We start from the raw sequence: 14,217 nt of genomic DNA, 5'->3' as shown, positions 1-14,217 counted from the left end.
AATGTGCTGTATCTGTAGAATGCATCTAATTATTGAGCCCGGGCGGTAAATAATTATGCATCACAGAAGATGTTCAAAGAGCTTTTCCTGATGCGGCAAGATGTTCAGTAGCAGTGGCGAGCACTACGAGTAATACTTTGTATCGCTGACTTTTGAAGAGGTCACGGCAGTTCAGAAGACTACCTTTTTTTTCCTTTCACAATCGATAAAAGTATTACTTACTGCGCTCCTGTTGTATCGTCAAGATCTCCCATGATTCTGCTGCCCATTCGAGGAAGATAGTTTTTCCAAGGATGCCGCTTGACATGTAGCTGTTCACTAGCCACGATCCTTTATGCCCGTTGAGGGTCAATTCCAATAGTTCCAACAAAGGATGGCAACTTGTGGGTAAACGTATCAAAGGTAAGTCAGACGGTAAATCTAGATGCGATGCTTTTTTGCTTTGTACTCCATTCGGATCGCTGTAGTAATATCGTGAGAACGGTTAAGACAGCGTTTCAAACACACATAGGAGTAGCACCACAGTGGTTGAGACGCATTAAGAGATAAATGTCATATGTATAGGTTATAAAAAAGCAATTGACAGACAATCCACTGGACACTGTTTCTCATTCGTCTTTCGAGTTGAACTCGTATCTTTTGTTTGACACAAAAGACGGCACACATTATCTCATCTCACATCCCTTTATCCCTCAAATTAGCAGTGTAAGCCAACACGAAGTGATCTAATAGAGTCAAGATGATTACCTTGAAAAAAACGTTCAATCACCCTCTGATTTCGCAAACGTTCCTTTCTCTTGGTCTCACGTCCCTGGCCTTGCTACTCTTGGTTCTGGTGTTGTTAAGTGTACCTGGGCCGATCAAGGGTATGTACTGGTTCAGTGTGGAAGGTCATGGCATAACCGATGGGCCTCTGAGCGCTGGTGTTCTTGGGTGGTGTTGTAAGTCGGATCCTTCTACAAAGGCAAATATAGCAGTCCGCTTGCTGACCTGATAGTCAGTACAAGGCACGTCAAACTGCACTTATGCGCCCCTTAGGTAAGCGACTTCCCTTCATCCGCACGGCAGATAACCTTAACCGGGTGACTTAGTGAAAACGCATATCTTTCCACCTTGATCAACACCGGTGAAGCACTAACTGTTCGCATCATGCTCCCCCTCGCTTGTTACTGGATGATCGTCGTGATGGTCCTCTGGGTCTTGCTCACCGTCCTTGTACCTTTCGGCTACCGTATTCGAGATCTCGACAGCATTACCAGACACCTAAGGTTTGCTATTGTAGAAGCTTGCGTCCTCTGCGTGAGCCTTTTCGGTAACGTACTCTGTTGGCTGGCTTTTGGATTGGGAAGGTCCGCATACTTGAGCGTCCAAAACGGCGGGGGTGACCCTAAAAGTGGTCGTGCTATGGAAACGTAAGTCAGTTTCAGATTCCCTCCACCTGAACTTGATTTGACCTCGTCCCTTACAGCACTGCTGTCGCAGCTCTCCTCTCACTTCTCTCCTTGGGTACAGCAATCAGGGGTCTTGACCTTCGACTTCGGGGTGCGCAATCCCACTGGCGAGAGGAAGCCGTTATGGTCCGCCGTCGTTCTATGGCACTCTTGGCTTCTGGCGCAGCCCGTCCAGAGGATGCTGCCACCTTGGGAGTCACCGGAGATTTTTGGGAGAGGAAAGATAGTCAGCGATGGTCCACCAATAGTTCAGATGTCCCTAGCTACACTGCAAACAACGGAGCATTGCAACATAGAGATAATGAGCTCAAGACTGGCTATCGGCCAGACATAGAGAGAGGCGAAGAAGAGGAAATAGATGTCAAACTAGAGGAGGCTAAAAGAAATTCAGTTGATCAGATCCGAAGAACATCGTGAGTAATCATTTGTTGAACAGGATCAGTCCAAAGACAGCTGACCCAGTTCGTCCGTACAAGGATCCACGACTCTCCCTATGATGTCGCCAACGGAACTGTTCGCCCCCCAAACTAGGCAACGAGAAGCAAACACGCGAAGCAAGGTCAGATCCTCGTCAACAAACATTGCTTTTTTACCGGTCGACATCAACTTGCAATAGAGATAAATGTTATCTCTGCACTCTCCGAAATTTGACTTGTGATGAAGAATTATCCTATGATCAGTTATATAGTTAATTTCAAAGGATCATAGATACAATTCAACTTTCCCGGAAGTTTCCATGGACGGTTTGCATCATACGGTCAGTTCCGCAGTGTGCACAACATCCTTCTAAAATTGAGAATGTTCAGTCGATGGCATGAAACATGAATCGTCGTTCTCCATGTATATCTCCTCCTAAGCAGGTCATCGTTGATACGAAAGCGCCTGTCCTTGATTTTGTTGGCCTTGGCTTTGAGCCTGATTTTGACCATTCACGGGGACACCACCAGGGCTTTTCTGCGCCTCCTTTCTGGCCGCCTCCTCTCGAATGACATCATCCGCCAGCTTGGTAAGTTCGAGAACGTTGGCGTCGATGGTAAAGTCTTCCGCCGTTCTTTGCCTAACCCATGTTCGGGTATCGAGGTATGCGAATGGACCACGGATCCAGTTTGGTTGCCCACTGGAACGATCGGCTTTGGAGAGATCGATGCTTGCGAGAGTAGGAGAGGTAAGCCATGTTTGTAATTCTGTGTGATAACGCCATCCTCGGGCATACCTGAACTTGTATTAGGCACAGCTGGTACACTACGAGCATACTTACAGTTCCTCCGCGACCCGGAGCTGCAAAACATCTTGAGGAGACATATAAAAAGCAAGGAAAAGAGTATCTTCCGCGAAGTTTTGCAATTTGGACTCTACAGGAGGCGCATGGACGTAATAGCACTGAGGAATGTGGAATGATTCCTCAATTTGAGGTGGCGGTAATGAGTTGGGCTCTGCCCATGGGGTGACAAATGTAGGATAGAGCGCTCTGGGCAGATTCGTCAGTAAAAGCTCGAAAGTGAAATGTTCCTGGGCTTACTCCTCGCTGTTTATGTCCACACCCAGTTCCTCCAAATCTTCTCCAAACACCATCATGCCGCGATCCGTCTTGTTCATATGCATTTGGATCTCAAACAACAGCGCCTTCAAACCCCATCTATCCACCGGGGAACTCAGGATCTGCTGTACTGGCCGTACCACAGGTTCTGTATGTCTTGGTGACTGTCGTTGCCATGAATCAGTTGTAGATGCTGGCCCGCCTATCCCTGATTGAGGGTGAGGTGGATTGGTTGAAGGAGTCGCATCTGCGGATTGAGATGCACTTGCATTGCTTGTACCGTTGGGTAATGGTGAAGGGGAGGAAGGAATGGGTTGATGTACGCTAGACGGATTCCGAAAAAAGTTGGCCATCTATCCATAATTTGTTAGTTAAAGCCATCATCGTCATCCACTGAACACTAACACGACCGTCCTTGCTTTCTGAGGATGCTCCGAGAGCAGGAAACTCTTCTGTCAAACCTCCATTCGATTGGGACGGAGCGCTCGCCGTTGGACCAGATATTCCCGGCGGAGGTGCAGGGGTGACACCAAGCTGTTGCTGCTGTTGTTGTTGCTGCTGTTGCATATACAGGTGCTGTTGTTGTTGTAATTGTGAGTTCTGATGGCTTGCGTTGGCTGAACTCTGGCCGCCTTGATTTTGAGCGATGTAGCTCGAATTGTGCTGATTGTGTGATCCAAGAGCAGGAAAATCGTTTGGATCTATCATTAATCAACATCTACTCCTATTCTTACATGACATGACTGCTTGTCTCTTTTTGAAATACTCACCAGAGCTTCGAACGCTAAACCCCGGAGGACCGTTTCTTGGATAGCCTGCGATTCTTGATGTTGGTGGTTGCTGAGTTGCTTGCTGGCCTGCTGTCGCGTAGAACATGTTAGTTGGAGTAACGTTCCACTGCAGTGGTGGGACGAGAAGGAATGCTGTTAGGAAGAAGGCAAGATGAAAGTAGAGAACAGTACGAGTTGGCTGTACCAGATGCATAGTACCTGGGTAAGACACCAACAGTCTATGGCACGGCGATTGCGGGAATAACGGTGTGGCACTTGTTACACCTCCCTCGTTGTAACCATTATTATTATTACGTTTTACTGCATGCTACACCCCTGTCATTTCACAAACACCGTACCATGGTCAGCCGGCCCCGTATTACAGTGAAGCCTAATGCTGACAACCTACCCATCATAGTCATCAGAGTTACGGTATACCGCCAACACACAGCTGGAACAGCGTACGCTTCCTTTCGCTCTCGCCGTATTTTTTTGCTGTATATACTGACATACTGCGTAGTGCACGCAAGATACACCGGTACTGGACATGCTGACACCACAAAATAGTTCGTACATTAATGCCCTTATGGCGACAAGAAACTAATGATGTCCAGTGAATGGCTTACACACCAACACCGTGATACCCTTGCATCCATCGTCGGCCATCCCCCTCTTTTGGCGTATTTGTCAGTCGCAGACGGCGAATGTCAGGCAAGAGAAAGATTTGAAGTAACGGAGGTGAGAGGATTCATCCTGCCCTCGCAATAGACTAGATGGCTAAAGTTCTCAGAAAATGTTACAACCCTGTGGGAAACCGCCAGGGAAGACAGAGGAGTAGTCCAGATTGGGCAGAAATTCTGACAAACGAAGAGAAGCAAAGCAACATGTTGTATGATCAGCAGTATAGAATATGAAAGCCCGATGACTATCGATTGGCAAAGCGTCCGCCATTTGTATCGTTCTGTAGGCTTGGTCTTGATACGGGCGTGCCAAGTGTTTTATGGACACATGAGAAGTGCCCGTATTTAAAGAACTAGCCTTTGGGTAGCAATGTACTACTTGTACTTGTATTGTATTCATCATCTGCAGCAGTAGCTGTATTCTAACGTTTCCTCGCTTTGCAGTTCAACAACCTACGTTCAGATCTTTCTCCCTCTGAGATGGAACGATGATCCTTCTCCTCCTCTATAAAGAGCCATGAGTCTGGCTAGTTAACCAAAACAATCTTAAGTGATAATAAGCAACCATATCAGCATTTATCATCTGCCATATTATATGACGGACTGTTACGCTGTCTGCCACAGCAATAACTATGAGCATGCTGTAAGTAGCGGTAACTGCATGCATGCAGCCGCGAGCTGCGAGTTGTTGTCTCATTCTTTTTTCTCTTCGCCGAACATTTTTGTACCTTTATTTAATATTTTCCTTCGAGGTATCACGTCAATATACCACAGCACAATCTTGTTGTTAAAGATGCATTGAAGCAATCCCGTATCTCTTGCGTTGCTGTCCGCCTTTTCTGAGCGGGATGTGCATGGTAAGATGTGAATGCTCTTGCGTGCTATCCAACCACGACGAAACGTCTTACCTTCGCAAGAAGGTTGTCATTTCGCTCGTAATATGAAAGGAATGGATCTTGTTAATACGTGGAAAAGGTTTTCTAAAAGTATCGTAAAAACGTTGAGGAACAAATAATAAAGTCCATGTGCATCATCAGGAAATACGGAAACAAAAGGCTGATCACAGTCATAGTTATCGTTGAGATGTCTCAACAATCATATAAAGGAAAGAGTGTTACTACGTGCTAATACTAATGCCACGAAAGATAGATTGACCAATATTTTTTTGAATCATATCAAGCAAGAAATTAGAATTGAGATGATATGATACAGTGGCCCGCCATATATGAGCCCGACTTCCACTGCTACTTCACGACACCACAACCACAACGCTCCTCTTCCGACTCTGCACACCGACCGATCCCCTCCACAGCAGAACAGCGCTTAATGACTAGTTAAACTCCAGTCGTCAAGAGCGACATTGTTCACGCTGTCTATCGCAGTGAAATTGCTCCCCCACTGCGGCGTCAAAAGCACCTGCAGACTGAAGGTTCCTCCATTGGGCACGTCGACTACCAACACTGTCACACCATCGTTGGGCTGGTCGGCATCCATTGTACCAGTAGGAAGAGCCGGGTCACTGCTCGATCTGGTAGGTTCAGCGGTGCTGAATGATGCACCGGAAGGACCTTGCACAATAGATGCAATAAGGGTTTGCTCAGAGAGAGTGAGAGTGGCGGTAGCATTGTTGGTGGTGATGGTGGCGTTTGTGTGCATTCGCCATTGAAGGTTAGGAACATCGGTAACGTCGTCTTGAATAAGGACTTGTTGACGAGCATTGAGGTAACGAATACCCCGTTTGACAGTGCTGTAAGTGATCGGAAGTCAGAGGGTTCTTTCAGATCCGCAGAAAAACACACAAGTACTTACTAGTTGTAAGCAGTAGACATGTCAGTCCAGAAGTACGCAGTGTCGTCAGACTCAAGTTGGAATGACGGAGCGGCACCTTGCGCTGTACCTGAGGAGCCCCAATTACCCGTGGGTGTGGCATTGACATTCTGGTTCTGATCGTTGATGAGGAGGGTATTCTGGCCCTCGGTCCTCTTTCGATAGTACAGCCACCTCTCAGAGTTCTGCTCCTCACTACTAAAGTAGCCATCGGCGAGATATTGTCCAGAACCAAGCTCACCGGCCCATCGTTGACCCATAGCATCAAAGACAAAGTCTCCAATGTCAAGATCGCCATGGGTCTGATGATCAGTGAGTTTACTTGCCTTCATGGCCCAGTACGAACCTTCATTTGTCGCCCAGTTGGATCGTGCGGTAGCCCACCGACCATTTTCGTCGTCAAAGTAACGATCAAGGGGAAGGCCATCCCACCAGGTTCCACTTAGGGCAGGGTTGTACCAGAACATACTCCAAGGTTCAGAAGCATCGTAATGGTCTCGCTGGTACAACGCGTAACGGGGTTCGTTAAAAGTATTCGCCCACAAAAGGAGGGAGTTGGCGGTTGACGAGTACTTGTTGGGTCCGTGATCACCATAGTTGAAAAGTGAAGTCATACCTTGGACGTAGATGTGGAAAAGGGAGGTAAGGTTCCAACCGGGATTGGACTCAGGGAGACCACGATCATCACCATAGGAGCTTTGAAGCGCATTGACCAGCTCAGCAGCCCCAGTGGTACCAAAGTACCAGTAATTGGCAGTCTCAGCCCATGTACCATCACTATAGGCACCCTGGAAGCAGTTATTCCAGGCGTCCGGCACGGCGAGGTCAATGACTTGTTGCGCAATGCCAGTGGGGTCGCGGTCGACAATGGCAACTGCCGCCTGGATTAATCCACCATTGCAAACACAATTCCAATTACCGTTGACTTCAGAACTGCCAACGCCAGTACCGGCCCACCAGTTGTAAGATGATGCAGACGTGTTGCCTGAAAGAACAGCGTGGCCAAAGGAAAGACCAAGGTTGAGCATAGACCACATAAGAGCATCTCGTTGGTCGTCCGTCCAGAAGTCGTAAAGCCAGTCGTAACCAATGGCGAAAGCCGCACAGAATTCAGCGAGATCGAGGAAATGAGCAGGATTCCAACGAGTGCCGTCAGCACCGAAAGATACATCAGAGTTGTTACCCGCAGCGGTCTGATCCAGAGTCAGCGACTTGTCCAAAGAAATAGACGACTTATACTTGCAGTCAACTCAAGCCAAACTCGATCGGCGTATTTCGTCTCATTGGTGACCTTGTACGCATAGGCCCAGTTCTTAACCTTCAACTTAATTTCTCGGGCAACATCCAGTACACCGGATCCATCAAGGCCGCCATCAGGGATATACGGCGTAGGATCATCACCAATTGTGTCACTAGCATTCTGCACAATGGTGGCGTTCCAATATTTGAGGTAGGGATTATTCTGGATAAGACCTCCATGGGTAAGCGCATCCCACTTGTAACCAGGCGCCAGACGGGGATGTGCTCGCATGCCTTCTGTGGAATTGGAAGGCGGACTTGGGTCGTCCGGCCAAGAGTCGGTAGAAGCGGGGTCTGAGATTACTGTTGGGGCAGAATACCCAGAGGTAGCAGTCTGAATTTGATGTCAGCATACCATCTGCGGCCGTCTCACTTATGCAAGATTACTCACTCCTGTAGCATATACAGGTAACATGTATGTGTCTGTAGCAACAGCCAGATACTGCTCGCCATTCGCACCAGTATTGGTAGCAGCGGTGTTGGCGCTGGACACACCGCTGGGCAGAGCAGTATTTGCGTTAGACGCGCCGGTAGTTGCGGAAGATGAATCATCAGAGGAAGTGGAGCTGTCATTGTTGTCACTGGACGCTCGGGAGCCGAGAACGCCACCTAACACGGCCGCGAGGATTATACAGATGAGGAGCACAGGCAAACCTATCCACAGCCACTTATTGCGCTTTTTCTTGGGTTGAAAGCCCCCGGCACTACCGGCATAGCCCCCTGACCCAGCAGCCGCATTGGGATTGGCTGATGACATGAGATAAGCTTTGGTAGACACGTGTGGCGACAATGGATAAAAAAGGCAGGTAAAGCAAATCCGCGAGGATGCAAGAATTCGTTGCAATGAAAGGACGAGTAGCGAGGTCACGGCAGCATAATTTGATTGCCGACAAGAAAAGGATCAGGATTTGATTCGCATAGAGAAAATTTGACAGAAAGCAGGACACATCGGACAGAAGATTGGCGTAAAGAGAAAAAGACGCGTGACAGAGACGAATGCGCGTAAAGTGGTACACGAATGAGCATACGATTTTTTTCGCGGTATGTTCAGAGTGCAGACTCACAGTTGTTGCCATAATCGCCACCGGCAGCGCCACGAGGATTGTCACTGTACCCTCCGTAATTTGGTGTTGGACCGCCGTACGAATTACCATAGCCGGCGCTGTCGCTGTAAGGCGCCTGTTGATAATGCGCCATGTCGCGTCGAGAGAGAAGGCGATGGGATGAAAGAGTGTGAGCGTTTGACGGTTGGAGAGGAGGAAGAACGGGTATATGAGTCTAGAAGGAAGGACGTATATGTATACAATCAGGAGAGATATTTATAGCTGACGTATTTATGAGAGCGGCAGAATGAAAGGCAGAAAAGACTGAAATGATAAATATATAGAATCCAGCGCGCGATGGGGGAAAGGGAACTAGGCTCAGGGTGCAGGCGGGAAAGGGGGACCAACGCGCGCACCGCCACAGAAATAGAATACAACACGTGACATATATAGCCCGGAACTAAACTTATCCCTCACTTACCTTTTAAATTTATTACGTTTGTGGCAACGAGCAACGATTCGATGCATTTCAAAAGAGTCATTTGAGTTGTTGCTTGCCACTTCGTGCATGCCTTGACGTATGTACAGTATACATTCATAGCAAGTTGTCTCTTGCTGTTTTACCTATCCCTCACTGAACTACAACAAAGCGCCGTAACTACACGCCATGCCTCCGATCAATCCAGCTGTTCTCAGCAATGTATCGGGCTACATGTCGATCGCCCTTTGGGTCGTCGTCTACAGCCCCCAAATGTGGGAGAACTACCAGCTCAAATCTGGTGAAGGCCTTTCAGTACCGTTTATCATTCTGTGGTTACTAGGAGACATTACAAATTTGTTTGGTGGCATGATGGCGCATCTGTTACCTACCGTCATAATCCTTGCCGTCTATGTAAGTCATTTACAAAGTAAAAGGTTCCGCTTGCCTGCTCATGTACTTAACTCCAGTATACTATTTGTGATTTGGTCCTGCTTTTCCAAGTTTATTACTATCGTCGCTTCCCATCACCCAGCGCTCACCAGCATATCACATCTGATGAATCCACCCCTCTTCTCCCAGAACCTCGGCAGCCCAAACCTCTTTTGCCCCCACTTATCGAATACCCAGTGTTGCTTGGATTCGTTTTGCTTGCTGGTGCTGGTGCTTGGTTCCTTACCGATCGGGATGAAGTCCACGTCCCCGAGGATCCGGAAGTGACTATCGAATGGAAGAGCCAGGCTTTGGGCTGGGCAAGTGCCGTTCTATATTTGGGCAGTCGCATACCCCAGATTGTACACAATTAGTATGTCGCGATTGACAGAACCTTCAAAATCCACTAACAATCATGTTTGATAGCAAGACAAGGTGCGCCGGTCTTTCGCTCGCCATGTTCTTCTTTGCGATCTCCGGCAGTAAGTCTTCAAGTGCTTTCTTAGAAGCTGGTCTGATTCCTTTAAGATATAACCTATGTACTTTCGATCCTTCTCAAGTCTCTCAATCCTCGCTGGATCCTCGCCAACGCTCCCTGGCTCGCCGGATCTGGCCTGACAGTTTTTCTCGATCTATTTGTCCTTGCCCAATTCGCCATATTTAGCTGGCAGGACGAGAGGAGGAAAAAGACGTCTGGTGAGGTAGACAATGAAGAAGAGGATGGATAGATAATCTGTAATCTGTATATTGCATGTCCCATGTCCAAGTATGCGCTTCTTCAAAGTTTGCCGTGCTTTGGAAACACATGAATTCAGACGATTATTTCTGCCATGCATTTCGTCGTTAATATGGTCACGTGACTTAAATAGAGAAGAGCCAGAAAGATAAAAATAAGATGATGATGTTTCAGCTTCGCGTATCAGGTACGTAGGGAGTCGGCAGGCCGCGGCGGCGGAGCCTCCTGAAACTTGAGATGATGTAGTTTGTGTTTAGAGGACGCGCAATTTTACTATACGTACTGTATTGTCTACTCCGATGTATTACCGTCTTCTATTGTCGGATTCTTACTTGTTATTCCCTCTCCGTCGCTCGAGAACGACCCTTTCGCCTAGCATCATCTCATCCGACCTGAAGGCAACCCAGCAGATAGGCCCGTGTACAGACGAACACACTCCAGGCTCGCCACGACAACGTAACGAATCATGCTTGCCGCCGAGTCGTTGCGGCCTGTCTACCAACATGCAGCCACATCACATGCAAACATAGGCCCGAGCAGTAGTTTTTCAAGTATGGACAACATTGCTTCAGGCTGGAATGGGCAAATTATGCCGGCATTGAAAAAACGTGAGTTATTCAATGCTCCATAATGACTACAAACCACATGAGGTCAGCGTGCGCGCATAGGGGATAGGGAGGAGATCCAGCTCTTCTCTTAAGGCCATTATTGCGACCCACGAAAGCAGAACTCGTATGCTTCATGCTGATCTGTGAGCCTGTACCTAGGCCTCGAGACTGAGTCGGCTTATCTCGCCCACCGTCTGTCCGCCGCTCAGTCTGACAAGCGCCCGACGTCATCTGGGTTTGGTGACCCAGCTGAAGAGGGAGCAACTTTTTCTGAGCATTCTAGGGAAAGCCTGTTCCCTGAATACAATACTCAGGTGAATGTACTGCCCGAGATGGCGGGTAGAACTGGTCTTCCCAGTCGTCCACAGTCTCAATCCTCACCCAAAAGTAGGGCGAGGTCTGGAACGATGGTTAGTCCCAATGAAGTCCGCAAAATATACTTGGATCGACCTCCTGTACCTGTCACCTCACCTACGTCTTTGTCTGAAACTTCCGGTCTACAACTTTCGCCAGTCGCATCCAAATCCACATCTTCAGGTGACGGTTCCCCGGTCATACCACCTCCCTCCCGGATACCCATCCGTGCAAGTTCAAAGTCTCGCGGAGGGTCGGATCCCTATTCATTCCTGAGAAGTGATGGACCCCACTCGATGTTAGGTCTTTCGTTTTCCTCAACAATACCCGCTACAGCAGGAAGAATGAGTCGATCGCCGCAGCTGCAACGGGAGGTATCAATTGCGCATGTTAAAGAACTCGCGGAAGGACCTTCTGCCAAAAAATCCAGGGGGCAATTCTCAGGAGAACTGAAGCAAAGGGATTTCGGGGAAGATTCCCCAACACTTGATGCAGCTCAAATAACTGAAGGCTTTATCAAAAACGAACTTCCGCCTTTCATAATGTCACCAGAAGAAGCCTTACGTATTGCAGAGCGGGGCCACAACCTTGAGTCTGATGACGATGCACAAATGCAGGACTGGCAGCATCTTGAACTGGATCCGTATGCTGCCAGTGGCCCGTCTCAGGAAATCGGACTTGCTGAAGGGAAGCGCGAGAAGAGAAAAAGAGCAACCACCATGAAGACAAGCGGTAGGAATAGACATGTTGCAGCACGATCCGTTAACAAAGACTGTCAGCCTGACTTCGGGCTTCCAGTGTTCGAAAATCCTTCATTGAAAGCCTCAAAGTCCCGAATTCAGACAGGAAGCACTCCGTCTGCCACTGCCACCTCGTATCCAATCTCCCAGACTTCACGTTCTGTTTCTATGAAAGCGTTCTCTTCTACTCCTCGTACCCTACACCCCTATAATACTTTACCCAATTCTTCTTCCCGTCTCGGCGTTGCTGCACATCTTATCCCTCCAGCAAGCACTTACACACCGCCCAAAGGAGCTAATTGGGACGAGGTAGTGTTGCCTGCTGTGGCCAAGAAGCTGGGGATCAGGGAGGCAAGGACTGCCGACAAGATCGATACAGGGCCAGATGCTGAAGATTTAGCAGTAGAGTGGGACAAGAATGGAACACCTATCAAATGGGTGAAGAAGAAAATGGAAGATAGAACGTCTTTGGACAAACAGACCGATGTGAGTATGGTTCTGAACATGGGCGAGCAATTCGTTAATATCTTCAAAGCTTGAAACCAAATCCCCTAATAGCAAACTCATGGAGCTGCCTTTTAACCCGATCCTGGAGCCTTTGCCGGATAGTCCTTTTTGTCAATCGAATTATGGTGCTCAACATCCCGATACTATTGGACTTGGCCCTCAGCGCGAAGCGCCAGGTCTGCATATCATTCCGCCCCCGCTATCAAAAACCATTTCCCAGACCAGCATCAATCTGAAACCCTCTTTTCTCAGAAAGACAAGCATGCAAGACGTGACAAAACCGTCTTCTCAAAGGTCATTGCAGGCTCAACGATGTGACGACGAAGAATCCGAACCTTTCGTGGGTAATGACTTGGTCCCGGGGCAGAGCCACTGGGGAGTTCCTCCTGTGCAGCCATCGGCACCTGGCACCACACATCGCATCACAGGTGCAGTTTACGAGAAACGTATGAATAAACAGCGCGGAGTGGCCTCCGTGCAAGCGAACCTGTTGGGGGTCGGTAATGTACAGTCTGGGAAAGCTGTGGACTCAAAGCCAAACAAGAAGGCCAAACAAGATGGCCACAGCAAAGGTTGTGGTTGTGCTATAATGTGAAGTAACAGTAGTATGTAAATCATGTGGGATTCTTAGATACACTTCATCTTTAACAACCATATTTGCCTGTCATAAGTATAAGAACATCTACTGTATAATGCTGCTTCCATGCTGCCTTGTGTACCCTGTTGCGGCTGTGATTGAACGATACCATTGTTGTAAACGGTGAGGAAACAGTCCAGATCCTGGACAGACTCATAACATGTCTGCTCCCACCGAGCGGTACAGCAGTCAAAATGAGCGCTTATTTTTATGGATTCCGCACACATGGGTAACCATATAGTACGAGTTGTAAGCTCCCAAGAACATTACGGCACATCAGCAAACAATTAATTACTAAAAGATTGATTATGTTAGGGTCCACCCGAGTACGTTGAAGGAACAGACTGTTCGTTCTAGTCGATTTGTCGATAATGGGTACGAACGCATTTCTAGCAACTCGTACGCACAGACTGATTCATCCAGTCTGTTAAAATGGCTTTTTGAGCAGCGACCTTATTCCTGCTCCACTTCCACAGGCTCGTCTACTCCCTCGACAGCCAGCTCTGGTACAGGGGGCTCCATTTCTCCGTGAACCAATCCTTCGTCTTCTTTAGCCACTGGGCCATCAACATCCATCTTCTCCTCTCCCATCAGAGTCCCCGCAGAATCGCTGTGTTCCGCTTGCCGTACTTCAATTCCAGACCTTCCTGCTTCCCCCAATGAACCCTTTCCCACTTCATTTTCATTGGGCGGGATATTGGCGACTTCGACGGCATTGACTGGAATTTGGTGATGGGGAGGGATAGGAGCATCATGGCTAACTTCGTCCGTTGTGGCGCTAGGTCCAGCGAATGACTCCTCTCGCTGTGAAACATTATGTTCAAGCACAGACTCACTTGGAGCCTCAGATGCCTCATGGATGTCTTCTGCGTGTTTGGGAGACGCATGGCTGGAATCTGGGGGCAGCTGCACCGACTGTGGTGTAAGTTGTGCTTCGGGGCTGCCCGTTGGTTTTCGTTGGGATTTCGAACGACCATCGCTTCCGGCTCTGGACTGAGGGCTTGAACGCTCAAGTTCAAGGGGCTTGTTTTCGCCATCTTCAGCTTCCCCTTCGTCATCTATTTCCTGAACGCCTTCGTCATCCTCTTCAAGGACTTCTCCCTCGTCTTCGCCATGGC

At 48.3% G+C, this 14,217-nt stretch overlaps 6 protein-coding genes across 6 annotated transcripts in view; 3 read left to right on the top strand and 3 right to left on the bottom strand.

Annotated features, from left to right (window-relative positions):
* Window positions 1-739: 739 nt before the first annotated feature.
* On the top strand, window positions 740-1,982 carry CNBC3860 (hypothetical protein; the record flags this gene model as incomplete). Its single annotated transcript, XM_771802.1, has 5 exons — window positions 740-941; window positions 1,002-1,038; window positions 1,092-1,412; window positions 1,469-1,864; window positions 1,928-1,982. The coding sequence occupies 5 exons, from the start codon at window positions 740-742 to the stop codon at window positions 1,980-1,982; spliced, it is 1,011 nt and encodes a 336-aa protein (XP_776895.1).
* Window positions 1,983-2,312: 330 nt separating this feature from the next.
* Window positions 2,313-3,864, bottom strand: CNBC3850 (hypothetical protein; the record flags this gene model as incomplete). Its single annotated transcript, XM_771801.1, has 5 exons — window positions 2,313-2,664; window positions 2,710-2,919; window positions 2,971-3,341; window positions 3,394-3,689; window positions 3,759-3,864. The coding sequence occupies 5 exons, from the start codon at window positions 3,862-3,864 to the stop codon at window positions 2,313-2,315; spliced, it is 1,335 nt and encodes a 444-aa protein (XP_776894.1).
* A 1,897-nt stretch (window positions 3,865-5,761) lies between these two features.
* On the bottom strand, window positions 5,762-8,761 carry CNBC3840 (hypothetical protein; the record flags this gene model as incomplete). The annotated part of the gene is made up of 5 exons (XM_771800.1): window positions 5,762-6,185; window positions 6,248-7,458; window positions 7,509-7,898; window positions 7,956-8,329; window positions 8,629-8,761. 5 exons carry the CDS (start codon window positions 8,759-8,761, stop codon window positions 5,762-5,764), a joined length of 2,532 nt encoding a protein of 843 aa, XP_776893.1.
* Window positions 8,762-9,319: 558 nt separating this feature from the next.
* Window positions 9,320-10,245, top strand: CNBC3830 (hypothetical protein; the record flags this gene model as incomplete). Its single annotated transcript, XM_771799.1, has 4 exons — window positions 9,320-9,499; window positions 9,556-9,890; window positions 9,944-9,999; window positions 10,046-10,245. 4 exons carry the CDS (start codon window positions 9,320-9,322, stop codon window positions 10,243-10,245), a joined length of 771 nt encoding a protein of 256 aa, XP_776892.1.
* Window positions 10,246-11,193: 948 nt separating this feature from the next.
* CNBC3820 (hypothetical protein) lies at window positions 11,194-13,057 on the top strand (the record flags this gene model as incomplete). The annotated part of the gene is made up of 2 exons (XM_771798.1): window positions 11,194-12,441; window positions 12,491-13,057. 2 exons carry the CDS (start codon window positions 11,194-11,196, stop codon window positions 13,055-13,057), a joined length of 1,815 nt encoding a protein of 604 aa, XP_776891.1.
* Window positions 13,058-13,552: 495 nt separating this feature from the next.
* Window positions 13,553-14,217, bottom strand: part of CNBC3810 (hypothetical protein) — a gene marked incomplete at both ends in the record, with an annotated part of 732 nt that continues 67 nt past the window's right edge. The window contains one exon of the mRNA XM_771797.1: window positions 13,553-14,217. This exon is cut by the window's right edge and continues 67 nt beyond it. Coding sequence (XP_776890.1) covers window positions 13,553-14,217 — 665 coding nt within the window.

This window comes from Cryptococcus neoformans, chromosome 3 (assembly GCF_000149385.1).
Source record: "Cryptococcus neoformans var. neoformans B-3501A chromosome 3, whole genome shotgun sequence".
NCBI lineage: Eukaryota > Fungi > Basidiomycota > Tremellomycetes > Tremellales > Cryptococcaceae > Cryptococcus > Cryptococcus deneoformans.
This window is presented reverse-complemented; position numbering and strand designations above follow the sequence as displayed.